Source organism: Anomaloglossus baeobatrachus, chromosome 2 (assembly GCF_048569485.1).
Source record: "Anomaloglossus baeobatrachus isolate aAnoBae1 chromosome 2, aAnoBae1.hap1, whole genome shotgun sequence".
Taxonomy (NCBI): domain Eukaryota; kingdom Metazoa; phylum Chordata; class Amphibia; order Anura; family Aromobatidae; genus Anomaloglossus; species Anomaloglossus baeobatrachus.
The window spans coordinates 30074256-30091371 of record NC_134354.1 but is presented as its reverse complement, the minus strand read 5'-3'; the positions used below and the strand labels follow the sequence as shown (position 1 = coordinate 30091371).

The 17116-nt window shown below is 46.4% G+C and overlaps 1 protein-coding gene across 1 annotated transcript in view; it reads left to right on the top strand.

Annotated features, from left to right (window-relative positions):
* Positions 1–17116, top strand: part of LOC142285822 (interferon-induced GTP-binding protein Mx1-like) — a 105607-nt gene that overhangs the window by 11289 nt on the left and 77202 nt on the right. Inside the window, exons 3-7 of the mRNA XM_075333302.1 lie at positions 2167–2281; positions 2361–2395; positions 2510–2603; positions 2994–3037; positions 12070–12262. Coding sequence (XP_075189417.1) covers positions 2167–2281; positions 2361–2395; positions 2510–2603; positions 2994–3037; positions 12070–12262 — 481 coding nt within the window. The remainder of the gene's footprint in view (positions 1–2166; positions 2282–2360; positions 2396–2509; positions 2604–2993; positions 3038–12069; positions 12263–17116) is intronic.

Below are 17116 nucleotides of genomic sequence, written 5' to 3'. Positions count from 1 at the left end.
GATAATCAATCACTGCTTTATGCTGCTGTAGGGGGTGTAACCCCTACTAAAGACTTTGTTTCACTGTGACTTTAAGAGGTGGGGTCCTCTGTTTTACGTAATGGATCAGTCCACACCTCCCCTCCTGTTTTGTTGTGTTTTGGTTTGGTCCACATACAAAAGTGCAGGAAGGACCAGTAAGAGAGGGAGGAAGTTGCAGAATGCTGTGTGAAGAACCCACAAGAGGGAGAGTCAGTATCCGACCAAAAAGAAGACGTCGCCTGGATGAGCCCCGCTGTGTTATAGCCCGAGGGAACAAAAGCCTCTTTGCCATTTGCAAGAGAAGTGCAAATCTATGCTCCTATTGTAATAGCAGAAAACTGATCCTTCGGACAGTACCCGGGTGCTTCGGTTAGGGAGGAGTTAAGATCTCCGTAGCTGGAGTGCGGTGTCCGCACGGTCCCGTTAGAGGACACCAGCTAGGAAAGTGTATAGAGTAAAGCAATTTTCGTTTGATAACTGAACAGCGTGTTATTGCTTTATTGTAAAACTTTTTAATAGTTGAGGTGACCTGATACCTTGCTTCAACTAGAGAGAACATTCATGTGTAAGATTCTGTGTTTTCCTACTTTACCATTATCCCTCCTTCCTGGCTGCTTAGCAGTCTGTGTCTGTAACTGTTCCCAATAAGTACAGTCCTTGGTTTACCCTTCAGCCCTTCTGGTACCGTACCTTACTTTGCACCGCGGTGTCCCTCGGTCATCACTTCACTGCTCTTACAGATGCACCAACCTATCTAGTGCTGAATTCCATTGCATTGCATTGTAATCTCGAAAATCAATCAGTCATAAAATGCTGTTCACCCCATAAGAGCAGCTAAAATGCCCAAACATTATACTTACCATGGCCACCTCCTTTTTCAAGCAACTATATTTCTATCAGAATTTTTCCATACTTAAATGTAAGATGTGCGCCATGGAAGGCACATGAGTTGCTTTGCCAAAAATGTTCAATCTGTGAAACTGGATTAGTGAGGTAAGAGTTATTTCAAGGTCCTCAGGAATATCCTATGTTCAGGCCCTGATATACTTCCATTTACACGTGCTGTGAACGTCTGACTTTGATAGATCATGATTAAAGATGAGCGGACCTGTGGAAATTCGGTTTGGCGGGTTCAGCCGAACTTTAGATAAAGTTCAGTTTGGGACCTGGACTTGACCTAAACCCCAATGGAAGTCACTAATTAGGTAATTTGGGTCTTCGCCCACATGCAGCCAGCCATAAACAAGATTTGGGCTGGGTTTTAACATTTTTTTGTTTGGTGCACACTACATTCGATCACACTGTTGTTACCCCTGGTGCAAGCCGATCAAACACTGCAAGCGGCTTGCAGTTGGCTGAGCACCAAGTGTACCCGAGCACATCATTGCTCGCATGAGAGAAGATCATATGTAAAGTACCCGCTCTCCGAACCCAAACTCTATTTTTTTTGTAAAATCTGTGTTTGGTACGAACTCCAAACACCAAATCTCGGGTTCACTCATCTCTAATAATTATTAGTGATGACCAAATACTAACTATTCGGATTATTCTTAAAGAACCCCAAAGTATTATTCCGGTATTCGTCACGCATAACAAACTTAATGTAATTCAATGGGGAACACAAGCATTTTTCTTGAAGATTTCAATGGTTTTCCATTGACTTGTATTAGGTTCGTTATTTGTGATGAATACCGGAACAGTACTTTGAGATTCGTTATGAATAATCCAAACCCGAATAGTTACTCTTTGCTCATTGCTAATCATTATTCTTTAAACAAACAGGTCGCCCACTCACACCAGATTGTCATTCCGTTGATTGAAAACACAAGACTATTGTATAATTTCATCTTTGAGTTGACCGTTAATCCTAAAGTTTCACATAGTTTTGATACTTGCAGGCACAAGATTTTGGATCATTTTACTCAATAAAAAAATGACTAATAATTTTGACTCATTGCATTTTCTATTTCTACTTTTTCACAAACACAAGCACCACTATAGGCTGCAGCTCTTATTGATCTCTCTTCCAATTAGGTCTTTAAAAGCCCATGTAGTCGACTAGTATTTAAAATATGCCATGGAAAAATTGCGTAGGTCTACTATTGTTGATCTTGACTCTTTTTTTTTTTCTTAGATTTTTTTTAGCTCTGCAATAGAGATAAATCTGTCAATATGGACAACCGAAAAATGCCAATGCCAATGCCAAGACCATCGTTGAGGAGAAATCCAAACCTGATTGCACAGCCGGTATTTTCTCCCGGTATATATAACAAATTGAACACTTACATGAACATTTGAACTTTTTGTGTTATTAATATCTTCTATATATGAATCCACAGGTTCATCTTTTTTCCCACTGGACCAAAATGATGAGGTGAGTTTTTGGACTGGAGGTCTTCAAGGCCGATCTTCCCACACTGTGCCGACGTAATTCTTTATGCACCTGAATAGATGAAGGTTTTAATGAATGTAAGTGTTTCTATCTCAGGAGTATACTAGTTACAATCAACAACCGCCAGAAAAAATACCTCCTGAACCATCTGTGAACCCATCTCCATCTAATAGACCTGTGTATACTCAAGGTAGGCCCTAGTAGTTTGTGCACCAAAGACGTAGTGATTTTTCATACTCACCAAGTCTAAGAGCGTCTTGCTCGAAACGCATCTGGTGGTGGTCGCACAATTCGTTTGGACCTGCTGTATCACATTTCAATGCATGTCATAGATTTTGTTTTTATTTGTCATTAAAAACTGGATTTTTATTCAAAGACACTTGGAATCTGGATTACTCATTTCCTTCATCTGTGCACAACGCTGAGCAGAAGCGGGATCCCGTGCTTCCAACTGCCAACAATTGGAGCGGTCTCCGGGGTGAGCTGGACTTAATTTCATTACTACGCCCTGGTAGTTACATCACCTTATGGTATCTTGGTGGTGCTCATATATTAACCTTTCATGTTCATATATTTACAGGATATGCAGAGTTGCCAACCCTCTCCTCTCCAAGTGAAGACAATGTGGTATGTTAGTACAGCAAATAACAAATTAAGGTCCTCATATCCTACTGCTCCAAGACCCAGAGAATTACTATTCTTGGCTCTTTATTAGATGCTCTTTGGGTCCACCAACGACAGAATTTTAAGAGCCACCTTCTGTCTTTACGAAACATATACAAGTCTACTTACGGCCACTGTACATACTAATCTGTCCCTCTCCTGTGCCGGTTGCCGGTGTCTCTAATACTGTCAAACATTCATGGATAACTTAGAGATAACACCATGATGCACTATTACAAGAAGACAAGTCGGCAGAGGCAGCGGGATGTTTCAAGATATGTTCTGTTGTTTTGTTATATACCACCTACCTAAATATTGTCAACCTTTAAGGAGGATTTGTCACTTGCTAAAAGGATGAGATAAATTATCTCTTTTAAATCCCTGCACTCCCCTGATTGTGATGCTCTTTTCCCTTTTGTGCTGTGTCACTCCAATGCGGATATATGCACATTTGTTTCTTATGGAGCTCCACAGTAATTTCTAGGGGTGCACCATCACCGCTGTCTTTCACAACTCGGCAACTGATCTAGTAGTCTTTGAGTCTCAGATGCTTCTTACATGTGATTGGCAGCGTCTAAGAGTGAGGAATGAAAGTACATGCCCTCCGAAAAGACTGAAGAAATACCAGGTTGGTCTGTAAGAAGAGATTTCACATGCTGCGCTCAGAAAAAAACAAATTTGAATATCTCTGCAATGGAGCGACATAGAGCAAAATAGAAAAAAATGGCAGAATCAGCCCATTGATTTCTTATTCGGCAATATTTTAAGTAAACGACAAGTCCTCAAAAAGGACAGTGTCCTCTTCCAGAAAGATGATTCCCCACCAACACTAGGAAACAATGTTCTGGAATGGTTTGTGGAGAATCTAAGAGCATCTAAGGCACGTTTTCAAACTCATTTTCAACGAGGTCCACATCAGCATTGTTTGCCTTCAATGGTCACTTGTAATTGTAAGGGCTTATGGAGATCTCCATGCAGCATGGTATGAACATGAACTGCAATGTACAAATTGGCCAGGTGCTACACAAGAACTGTCCCTGGTTAATATGGCTATAGGAGAGCTGTCCCTGTGTAAATGGGCTATACTAGAGCTCTTCCTGGTTATAGAAGAGAGCTGTCCCTGGGTAGTAGGGCTATACGAGAGCTGTCTCTGGGTAGTAGAGCTATATGAGAGCTGTCCCTGCGTAGTGGTGCTATATGACACCTTTCCCTGGTTAGTAGGGCTATAAGAGAGCTGTCCCTGGGTAGAAGGGCTATATGAGGCCTTTCCCTGGTTAGTAGGGCTATTGTCAGGGCACGGACTAGGGGAAGGTCCTGCGTGAGGCCAAACACACAACAGATAGTGGTTACTACAAGAAAAACTAGGGGTACACCAGGGACACGTTAACAATGGAGTGCTCTAGGACTAGTGAGAGGAAGATGGACACCTCCTCCACTTACTTGCTGCTGTACCTTGCACTAGTAGCCAGTCCCGATTGAGGTTCCTCACCTGTTGCCTAACAGGAACCTGAAACTCTGAGTGACCCTACAATAGTCCTGGCTAGTGAGTGGGCAGGAAAGGAATGCTAGCCCCACCACTGCACTAAAACAACATGCCAGGAAAGGAAGACAGGCAGGGGGAAACACTATAACAAACAGCTGCAGTCAGCACCAAGACTGCAGCCACCACAGCAAGTTCAAGAGACAGTTTCAGCAGCTCCTTCCACTTCTAGGCCCAGCATGCAAAGGGCAAAGAGAATATCTGGTACCTTCTTCTGGTATCAGAGGGTATATAAAGGGACTAGGAGTGGTCCCAAACCAGAAACACCTGACCAGGAGTCAGAAACTGCTGGAAAGCAAAGTGATATTAACCCTAATACTGTCAAAGGAAAGGAAACACGTTTAGTATTGAGAGTCAAGAATGGAAATCACTCAAGCCCTGAATCTGTCATTAGTCTCTTAATGCAGAGAAACAGCTTTTCATCAGCAGCCCCTAGGTAGGGCTGTACGACAGATGTCCATGGGTAGTAGGGCTATGCGAGAGATGTCCCTGGGTAGTAGGGCTATGCGACAGATGTCCTTGGGTAGTAGGGCTATGTGACAGATGTCCATGGGTACTAGGACTATAGAAGAGCTGTCCCTGGGTAATAGGGCTATACGAGAGCTGTCCCTGGGTAGTAGGGCTATAAGTGAGCTGTCCCTAGGTAGTAGGGCTATCCAAAAGCTGCCCCTGGTTAGTAGGGCTATACGACAGCTGTCCTTGGGTTGTAAAACTATAAGAGAGCTGTCCCTGGGTAGTAGGGCTGTACAATCGCTGTACCTGAGTAGTAGGGCTATACTAGACCTGTCCCTGTGTAGAAGAGCTATACTAGATCTGTCCTTAGGTAATAGGAGTATACAACAGCTGTTACTGGGTACTAGGGCTATAGTGGCAGGGTTATCCAAGAGCTGTACCTGGGTAGGTGGCCTATACAACAGCTGTCCCTGGTTCTAGGGCTAAGGGCTCTGCCTATGGGTTGTGGGGCTAAGGGCGCTGTGACTGGTTTGTAGGGCTAAGGGTGCTGTCCCTGGAATGTAGGGAGAAGGTTGCTGTGCCAGGGATGTCGGGCAAGGGTAATGTCCCTGGGTTGTAGGGCTAAGGACGCTGTCCCTGAGTTGAAGGGTTAGAAGTTCTGTGCCAGAGATGTAGGGCTAAGGGTGCTGTCCCTATGTTGTAGGGCTAAGGGCACTGTCCCTGGGATGTAGGGCTAAGGGCGCTGTACCTGGGTTGTAGGGCTAAGGTCACTGTCCCTGGGTTGTAGGGCTAAGGGCGCTGTACCTGGGTTGTAGGGCTAAGGACGCTGTCCTTGTATTGTAGGGCTAAGGGCACTATCCCTGGGTTGTAGGGCTAAGGGCACTGTCTCTGGGTTGTAGGGCTAAGGGCCCTTTCCTTGTTTTGTAGGGCTAAAAGTGCGTTCCTGGGTTATAGGGCTCAGGTCGCTGTCCAAAACCTGAGCCCTACTCAAACTGCTCCCTATGCTAAGTTTTGGCATCTGCTCTAAATCAAAGGTGGAACGTGCTCCCTTTTGCCATACCCTATGTTAAGTATTAGCTACCTCCATGCTGATTTAACGGTACAAAGATATAACCTGCTTTCTGTGTGTATGACACCTCTTTTATTAGGTGTCAGCAAACTGCGTCCCTTTGATTTCAGACATGGCACCCACTTATTGTTTGGCCCCTCTACTGAGCACTGGCTGCGTCTGTTCTGATTCCATGATGGTGTAACGGGGTGCCAGGGGTGCCTCCAGGGTTGTAGTCGTGGCCCTTGCTATCAGGCTTACCCCTGGCTCCGCCGTCACTATCGGGACGGGAGATGTCTCGGTGGGGCAGAGTGTGGTGGTGCAGATGTCGTCCGACGTATAAACACGTTCCAGGCATGATTCGGTGCAAACAAAAGGCATTCTTTATTACACAGTTCTTCACACAACCGGCAGTTATAGATGACACTTCACGCTTCCTTTAGCTGAGGGAAAGCCTGTCCTGACGTCTCCTCCAGTGGGGATGTGCCCGGCTAATCTGCTTCACCTGGCTCCCACTACGGCTACCCACAGACTGGACCCACACCGGTACTGCTTCGCACTTTGAGGTTCCGCCCGCTCCTTTTCTCTCCGGCTTCCCTATTCATCCAGCTCCCACACTCTGCCCCTGCTCTGCTTCCACTCTTGAGGACACTTCTTCTCTTCTTCCCTTCTTTCTTTCTTTCTTTCTGCCCACTCAGCTCCACACTCTGCCCCTGGCTGTTCCTTCTCCCCCGTCCCGGAATCAACTGACTTCAACACACACACACTTCTCTCTCTAAGCTGCCGGCTCCTCCTCTCTCCTGCCCTGTTTCTATGGGGACAGCCGTCCCACCCGGGCTCTAGGGGAAAACCCACTGCACAGTAAAAACATGTTTATTAATAACATCAACAGTAACTACCCCAGAGTGAGGTATCTTCAGGGGAAAACTGCACCTCCTTGTAAGGGGTCTGCCCACCCCTTACATTCCTCCCCTCTTTAAGCCTAAGCCTCCCGGCAAGGCTCGAACCTGTAAAACACAATTTAGCAGCAAGGCAAACTTTGGATAAAATTTTAAAACCTTCATAAACAAAGTCAACCACTGAGCGCCCAAGTTCTGCGCCCAGAGTCCCTCCTGGGAGCTCCCAGTCTTTGTAGGCAGTGTGCCCGGAGGCCTTCAGCAGGCACTCCCGGTCTTTGCTGGTCTTCTGCCCGGAGGCTTTTACAGCACTCCCGGTCTTAGTAGATAGGTAAAAGTACAAAACAGTAAAGTCTCCGTTAACAACACAGAGGGAGCCCCTGGCTCAGTCCAGCATCAGGCTCCTTCCGGGCTCAGTAGCTTAAACATGGTTGCAAACTGTGGAACTTTTCTGGCTCTTGAACAATGCCGGTATTCAACATGAACATGTCCATCACCTCCGGTCATTACGGGTCACTCGGGGTGGTACACGCACTGCCATTCGGCCCGCTGAGCCCTCACATAATCAGAAAGGGACTGACCTGGCAAGCGGCGCAGCCTCCGGAACGGTTCGTAGTTGACGGTTGGTTCTGGTGCCTCTGTCTCTGGTCTTGCCTCCTCAACCCCCGACGGGGGTGATGGGGTCGCTGAGTCGGGGGCGTCGGCTTCACCGGCTCCCAAAAGAATCCCCACTCGTCCTCTTCTAGCTCCCGGGCATGTCGCTCTTCCGGGGCCGGAACTGCTGCGTGGGTTGGGGATCCCACCTCGTCTGGCGGGAATACCTCCGGACACTGGTGTGGAGTTCCCAGGACTTTGTTCCCCGGATGTAGCTGTGCCTTGTAGGTGGCCCGGACTTCAGTCGAGGTCTCACCGGTCGCGGCATCCCAGGTAGTGACCCAGGTTACTTTTGTGGGCTGCTCCGGTCCTTCTGGCACGGCCGGTAAAGCAAGGGCAAGTCCTTCTGCGTCCGCAGTCTGCTTCGGGCGTCCTCTGCCCAGATTAGTGGCTGCTAGCGCGGCCACCACATCTTGCTGTTGTCTGGAGGTCTCCATCTCGTTTTAAGTCAGCGTCTCTGATAATGGCGGCGGGGTCAGTGGAGAAGCTGGAGGAAGTGGAGGCGGGCCTACTTTTCCCGCTCTTGGGTATACTCCACCCCCAGTCTCACACATCAGGTCGACCCCTCCGCGGCGGTTCTTCTTTTTCCTTGGAACACCGCCCACTTCACATATCTTCATCCGTGCCCTGGGACCAGCACCTCCCCTCTTTGGGCGGAGTACTCCGAACTTCTTTTTCGGCACCGGCCAGCCCCAGGCTCTTCTTTTGGCGCCAATTCTTCGCGCGCTTTCTGTGTCCTCAAAGACGACGGCCATCTTGCCGCCATCTTGTGCCCGGTCCAACGCTTCAGGCACTTCTTTTTCTTTTTCTTCCCACCATGGGATCGGGAACCTTCGCTGAAAATCTGTATCCTGTGCCCGGTCCAACGCCTTAGGCACAGTTTCTTCTTCTCGGTTAGGGACCCCTTGCATGGAATCCGCATCCTGCCGACTACGCCACATGTAACGGGGTGCCAGGGGTGCCTCCGGGGTTGTAGTCGTGGCCCTTGCTATCAGGCTTACCCCTGGCTCCGCCGTCACTATCGGGACGGGAGATGTCTCGGTGGGGCAGAGTGTGGTGGTGCAGATGTCGTCCGACGTATAAACACGTTCCAGGCATGATTCGGTGCAAACAAAAGGCATTCTTTATTACACAGTTCTTCACACAACCGGCAGTTATAGATGACACTTCACACTTCCTTTAGCTGAGGGAAAGCCTGTCCTGACGTCTCCTCCAGTGGGGATGTGCCCGGCTAATCTGCTTCACCTGGCTCCCACTACGGCTACCCACAGACCGGACCCACACCGGTACTGCTTCGCACTTTGAGGTTCCGCCCGCTCCTTTTCTCTCCGGCTTCCCTTTTCATCCAGCTCCCACACTCTGCCCCTGCTCTGCTTCCACTCTTGAGGACACTTCTTCTCTTCTTCCCTTCTTTCTTTCTTTCTTTCTGCCCACTCAGCTCCACACTCTGCCCCTGGCTGTTCCTTCTCCCCCGTCCCGGAATCAACTGACTTCAACACACACACACACTTCTCTCTCTAAGCTGCCGGCTCCTCCTCTCTCCTGCCCTGTTTCTATGGGGACAGCCGTCCCACCCGGGCTCTAGGGGAAAACCCACTGCACAGTAAAAACATGTTTATTAATAACATCAACAGTAACTACCCCAGAGTGAGGTATCTTCAGGGGGAAACTGCACCTCCTTGTAAGGGGTCTGCCCACCCCTTACAATGGCATTTCCAAGATGGCAACAGCTCCCGTTTGCTGGTTCAGCCATTCTGCTAAGCGCTGGCTGTGTAGATGCAAAACACAGCCAGTATGTAGTAGACGGGGTAGTGCCAGCATAGGGAGCGGCTATCATCTTGGATTTTTAGCTTCAGTGCAGACCTCCACACTGCTCTTTAATAGAAACTTGCAGACAATGGATACAAAAGGACCGGCTCTCTATACGGGCAAAGTGCAGAACCGATCATTCTATGTCTTGACCTCGCCGGTCACATAGAATGATGTGGTGGGACCGATTTGGCCTGTAGGCCTTGAGTTTGAAACCCCTGATCTGAAGGGATATGCTGTAAAAAAAAAAAGGTCAGTCCATGGAGGACCAGACATCCAAGAGTCCATTCAGCTATTCTGATAGCACTAGTGGGGTCTACACAATATTAAGCAGGTAGTTTTAAAGTTCTGGCTGATTGTAGTCTGTAACCATGGAAATATTTACACTGAACAACCCTGTATAATCTGATCCTGCCACCATATTAAGGCCCTGAAACATCCAGGTCATGAACTGCCCAGAAACTGTACTGTAACTAAGTCTATGCATAGTCTTGGTGAAGGACTTCAACCTGCTGGCCTCCATTTTGCTGATTTGTAAAGGGCCACTGAAAGGTTAAAAACAATACTTATACTCACCCTCCCGCTCACCTCTCCGACCCCTCTTCTCACTGTCCCTGTCTGGACTTCATTGCATATACTTATCACTGAAATACCACACCTCTTCACATTAGGCCTGATACTTAGCATTCTGATGAGGCCCGGATGAGAGGAGAGTGGTAAGGAGAGTATGAGGATTTTTGTTATTTCTAAAGCCCGCTTTACACGCTACAATGTATCTTACAATGTGTCGGCGGGGTCACGTCGTAAGTGACGCACATCCGGCATCGTAAGGTACATTGCAGTGTGTGACAGCTACGTGCGATTGCGATAACGGTAAAACGTTCATCGCACACACGTCGTTCAATCACTAAAAATTGAACGTCAGGTTGTTCATCGTACCCGGGGTAGCGCACATCGCAGTGTGTGACACCCCGGGAACGATGAACAGCAGCTTACCTGCATCCCGCGGCTCCCGCTGGCTATGTGGAAGGAAGGAGGTGGGCGGGATGTTCACGTCCCGCTCATCTCCACCCCTCCGCTTCTATTGGCCGGCTGCCGCGTGTCGTTGATGTGACGCCAAACGTCCCTCCCACTCCAGGAAGTGGACGTTCGCCGCCCACATCGAGGTCGTATGGACGGGTAAGTACGTGTGACGGGAAAGAATCGCTTGTGCGACACGTTCAACAAATTGAATGTGCCGCACACACGATGGGGGCGGTTACGATCGCATACGATACGATACGATCTGAAGAGACCCCAGAGCAAAATAAGGGATATTCTATAACTTTGCTGCAAATCGAATTTCTCAGGAAAATCCTCACGATGTGTCAAATTCAAATATTCAGCTGCACATAAGTCTGTATTGGAGCTGTAGTCATAAAACCAGGAGCGTAGCGATGGCGGGCACCCATTCAGCTGATGTGTATTTCGGTGCAGAGACCCAGTGGCTCTATGCACTACAATACACACCACTGGCCAATCAGAGGTCGGGAGCTGACATCAGTGTGCTTATCCTGGGCAATGCATGGCAGTGATGTCATGCACCGCTCGTGACCGGAATGCCAGAGTCAGCTGCTGAACTCTTTGACAGCTATAGAAGGGGACATCTCACTTGTGGGAATTGGGGAAAGAATTCTTTATTTTTAAAATGTGTTGGAGAGAAAGAATGAAGGACATTATATTAGAAGAGGGCCCAGGATGGGGGTCATTATTACATGGAGAGCACAGGATGTGTGACATTATACCAGGGATGTACTAAGCAAGGGGGCATTATACCAGGACAGAGTGCATTATACCAGGAAGGGGGACATTATACCAGCAAGGAGACCAGGATAAAGGACATTGGATATATGATGGGGGACATTTTTAAAGGGTAGGGATCATTACTACAGGAAGGGTCTCCAGGATATGGAACATTATTACATGAAGGTGCCAAGATGGGAGACATAATCATTTTAGGAAGTGGCCAGGATGGGACACATTATTACAGGAAGGCAAAAAGAATAGAGGATATTATTACAGGAAGGGCCAGGATGGGGGACATTATTACAGGAAGGGGCTAGAATGGAGGACAGTATTATAGGAAGGGGCCAGGATGGAGAATATCATTACAGTAATGGACCCAGGATGAACAACATTATTACTGGAAGGCGCCAAGGATGGGAAACATTACACGAGGATGGGGCCCAGAATGGGGAACATTATACCAGGAGGGGCCTAGGATGTAGGACATTATTACATGGGACAAACACGTATGTATTTGTAGGATCCAGAATGCTACAAGGGCTCATAAATTTGACCAAAATGCAGGTGGGGGCCCAGGTTCAAATTTCGCATTGGGGTCCATCAGACTCTAGTTACGCCACTGCACCAAAATAAAATAGATTGTTCAATCAAGGGCCATTATCACCATTTTAAGTACATATTACATATTGAATGATTCTGTATATGAAGTGTCATTAGTTTATCCAGGATTGCATACCATACAGTTTAACATGAGATAGGTATAGGTGTTTTATATTGTAATCACATTATACATTTCATTTATTAAAAGCAGGCACCTAAGTCGTTGGACAAACAATATCAAGAGAAGGTCCGTCCGTGTATTGACCTCATTGACTACCTAAGGTCACTTGGGGTGGAGAAAGATCTGGAGTTACCAGCGATTGCTGTGATTGGTGATCAGAGCTCAGGGAAAAGTTCTGTTCTGGAGGCTTTGTCTGGAGTCACACTCCCCCGAGGAACAGGTGAGAAGGCATCTGAACTGATTGGCTTCTATTTATCCTTATTAGATGAGCAACATGAAGCTCCAGGACCGTAAACCAAAAGTTCTACTACTTTCTTAGAAAATGTTGGGCCTTTCATGACCCAAAATACCCTTCACAAAGAGGCCAAAAATGGAATTTAAAGATTATTTTAGATGGGGTAAAACTTCAACATGTGTCACAAAGTTAAAGTCCAAACTGAAACTTTGATACCTCAAATAGTAGTAACTTGGTGTCAGAGAAATTAAAATCCATAAGACATCTCTAGAGAGGACATATCCACCCCAACTGAAAATATGTGATTACTTATAACTGGGGAAGAGAGGAACCATATAAAACTAGAGGAAGAAAGGGAGAGTTAACACTACATCTGGCCCCTGTTCCGCTAGGCCCTCCTGTTGTGGACAGGAAATTACAGCAGAGGAATGCTTGGAAAAGAACAAGACTGAGATTTGTTTATGCAGAGGAGGAGAACTGCCTTCCCAGGCACAAGCTTCCTCTCATTAAAGCATCTTTGGTAGATACTCTATAATATATGATTATTGGGGTTTTGCATCAATCTGATATTTATGGGAGATAGATTTTTGGCGTTGTAGCGAAGGGAAGAACAGAATGAATTCACTCATGTCACCATAAGGCCGGCATATAACCCCTCTGACTTAATATTGCTCAGATCGATGCATCTTATGCATGCCATGTTTCATCTCTATAGAAAGATAAAATCATGATAAGAAACATGACCACAATATCTTCCACCTGGGACCTCCAGGGGTGAAGATATCTTGTAAGTTGGGGAACTCTGAAGGGCCAAGCACATTCCACAAATAGCCCCCATATGAGCTCATCAAGGTGATGTACCTGGGTGTTACTTTGATCTAAGAAAAAGAAGAAAATGAGTTTGGTCCTTTGTCAATTCTTGGAAGTTACAGCTTGTTGTGGGTTCTGTTCATTTTTCCTAAGAGTAACTCTTTCCTCTAAGCTCTGAAACCATGACAGCGACATTGGGTTTACTCATTTTCTTTTGAAATACTGGCTACTTTTGGATTAAATGTATAAAATGTATTAAATTTGCTCCTCTTGCTCTATAAAATGCATCCCCAAAGCCATACGCTAAATGTAATGGGTGTCCAATCGCCCATTAAAATGATTGGTGGTGGCAGTTAGTAGTTTTCTCGTGTTACTGTGAAGCTTGGCAGTGACCATACCGAGGTATATATATATATATATATATATATATATATATATATATATATATTAGAAACATAGAGTCCAACATTACATTAAAGACACACAGCAGCTACCCCTCACTTGGGATGCTGCATTGCGTGTCAGAGCTACTCAATAGTAGAGATGAAAACAGGAGAAGAACGAGTAGAATTGCTTGACAATATATGTTTTTTATTCTATATTATTATCTTACTTCATAAAAGTTAATAGAAAAAAACACACAAAATACATAAATAGTATAAATACAATGTGAAAAAAGAGGCAAAGAGGAGGGATGTTAAAAGAGAGGCACAGACAAAACCTTCATGAATAATTATAAATTACTATCATAATGCCATATTAGTATCACAGAGGCCATATCAGACAGAATAACCAGTAATGTTAGCAAAAACACTTTTCCTGTGTGCTATTACATATGATTGTCGCACCTGTATATAATTACAACAGTGCAGCAATCTCATACAGGAAAAGATTAAAAAAGGGCATAAAGAAAACTATCTATGCCAATAGTATGTCCGATATAACCTCTAAAGCGCCCAAAGCAAGAAACAGCACATGTGTACATTTATTTCGTCCAGCCTATAACCACACCTATGCAGGCACCATTAATAAATAGCCCATCAGCATATATAAAACATAGGGCATAAGGGGGGTCTGCTAAGGTGGCTATAAATCAATACGGCATTTATCACCTAATATGAAAGTCACATGTGCATGTATTCAGCCTAATAGGCATATAGCAGATGACCGAGAGGTGGTTATGAGTGGAGTCCCGCCAGTTCCAGTGTCCCCCACTGCTAATCATATATTGATGCACCAAATCAGCATTAAGGAGGTTACCTCATACTACTGCAGTAAGAGAACCATAGACATAGGCGGGAACCCCATACATACCACTCTGTGCAGTCAGTTAATATACACCGATCAGGAAGGCTTGTCAGGTGAGGAAGGGTTAAATCCCCCAGAAACTCCGACGTACGTTTCACAGATGACCTAGCATGTGCGTGGTTGCTTCATCAGGGAGTGACTACTCGTACTGAGTCGGCTGGTTTAAATAGCCGCTCTGTCCTTCAGAGCAGCTGTGTCCTATCAAAGGATGTTGCCGGCGCATGCGCATATGGCATCCCCGGGATCCGGAAACCTCCTCACACCGTCATAAACCCAGCGCACGCGCAGGAGCGGGGACGCGTCTCCATGGCGCCCGCGCGTGCGCAGTGAGTCACCCAAAGACGGCCGGGAGGAAGGCGGACCCGCGGCGCAACACGCGCACGCGCACGTCCATGATAGATACGAGGCAAGTGTGCACAGACACGGGTATATGTAATAACATTATGCGGTCGCATAGTAGGTGCATACAATTAGAGTCACATAACAACTTATGACATAAATAGATATACAATCACAGCGCCGCATATAACATCCAGTGTCTATGTCCACAAGAGTAGAAAGATTCCTCGATGTCAGAATTTAGCTTGAAAATTCAAATCCATACGGGACCAAAGCTGTTAGTTCAGAGGGACATATGAAAGGGAAGAGGAAATACAATGAGTAATTAAGAAAAAATTAAAACATGCATAAAAACAAATCCCACAGTCATTACATAGGGAGATGAAACCCATACAGCGGGGTGATGTCAAAGAAAAGGGGCAAAACTTAGTGCCTCGTTAAGACCCGATGGAGTAACTGTGCCCAACAGCACCATCCATCGTGTCTCACGTTGGGCTAGCCTTTTCTTAATATTGCCACCCCTGATGCCACCATGGACCACCTCAATCCCGCGTATTAGTAGGGATTTCGGATCACATCCATGGTGTGCCTTGAAGTGGCGTGGAATGGTTTTGAGGGAGGCAAAATCAGTCACAGTCCTTGCTGCAGCAATGTCCCTCACATGCTCGCGGACGCGGATGCGCAACTCGCGCGATGTTAACCCTATATAAATCAATGGGCACCCACAAACGGCATAATATATGACGTTTGAGGTGCCACATGAAATATAGTCCCTAATCTGGAACTCACGCGTCCCGTCTGATGATGAAAACACCGAGCTGCGAGTGACATTGCTGCATGCAAGGCAATGGCCACATGGGAAGCACCCAACCCGAGGGCTGGTAAGACCTAAGAAACCGGATACTGGTGGAACATAATGGCTCCTGACGAGTACGTCACGGAGGTTAGCCGATCTCCTGGCCGTCATTAGGGGGTGGTCAGACAGAGAATCCTTCAAAGCGGGATCAGATGTTAAGATAGACCAGTGGCGATTCAAAATGGAACGAATGTTATACCATTCATGATTAAAGGTGGTAATAAATCTCACCGCCTGATGTTCTGGTCTATCCTTTTTTCTTGTCAAAAGGAGTTGGGACCTTGGAGTGTTTTTCGCCCTAAGGTAGCCCTTCTTAATACTGCGGTTGCTATATCCCCTTTCTTGGAACCGAGATTTGAGGTCGGCAGCTTGCTCCTCAAATTTTTGGTCGGATGAACAAATTCTCTTCATCCTCAGGAACTGTCCGGTGGGGACAGCGCGAATAGTGGATAAGTTATGAGCAGACGAGGCATGAAGTAACGCATTCACCGATGTGCTTTTCCGAAACACATCTGTTTGAATCAAATTGTCATTATCAACTGTGATCAGAATGTCCAAAAAATCAATGCGTTTATTGTGATATTTGTGTGTCAGTTTAATATTGAATGGATTCATACCAAGTCTGCCCACAAAAGTCTCAAGCTGCTCCGCCGTACCCTGCCACAAAATCAACAAGTCATCTATATATCTAAGCCAGCACTGCACATGGGATACGGCCCGGTCGCCCTCGTCGCCAAAAACCGATCTCTCCCAGTACCCTAGGAAGAGATTGGCGTACGAGGGCGCACAGGCCGCACCCATCGCAGTGCCGCGTTGTTGTAGATAAAACGAATCTTTAAATGTGAAGAAATTGTGGGTAAGGATAAAGCGGAGCAGCTGGAGAATCAAATCACACAATGCGCTGTCCCGACCGGAGGCCCCAAGGAAAAATTGAGCAGCTGCCAAACCATCGTCATGGCGGATGCAGGTATATAAAGATTCTACATCCGCCGTGACCAGAAGCATGTCTGGTTCCATATAGATGCCATTGACCCTATTGAGCACGTCCGTCGTGTCTTTTAGGTAGGAGGGAAGTGTTTCCACCAGAGGTTTTAAGTAGAAGTCAATAAACTTACATACTGGGTCACACATTCCCTCCAATCCAGACACGATCGGACGGCCCGGCGGGTCAAGGGCATCTTTATGAATTTTGGGGAGCAAGTATAAGGTGGGCACCTTAGGATATTTAACCAACAAGCCATCCACAACCTTCCTCGTGACAAGACCCAGATCCAGTGCCCGCTCAAGAATAATTGAGAGCTCTCTGGAGAAGGAGTTCACAGGGTTAAAGTCTAGTTTTTTATACGTCTCTCTATCTCTCAACTGACGAAAAGTCTCCCTTTCATATTTAATAACAGGCCAAATTACTATGTTTCCCCCCTTGTCAGCGGGTTTTATTACCACGTCCTTCCAGCTCTCAAGTTGTTTTAATGCTGTTCTCTGTCGAGATGTAAGGTTATCACTATGCCGCCTGGATGGTAACTGAG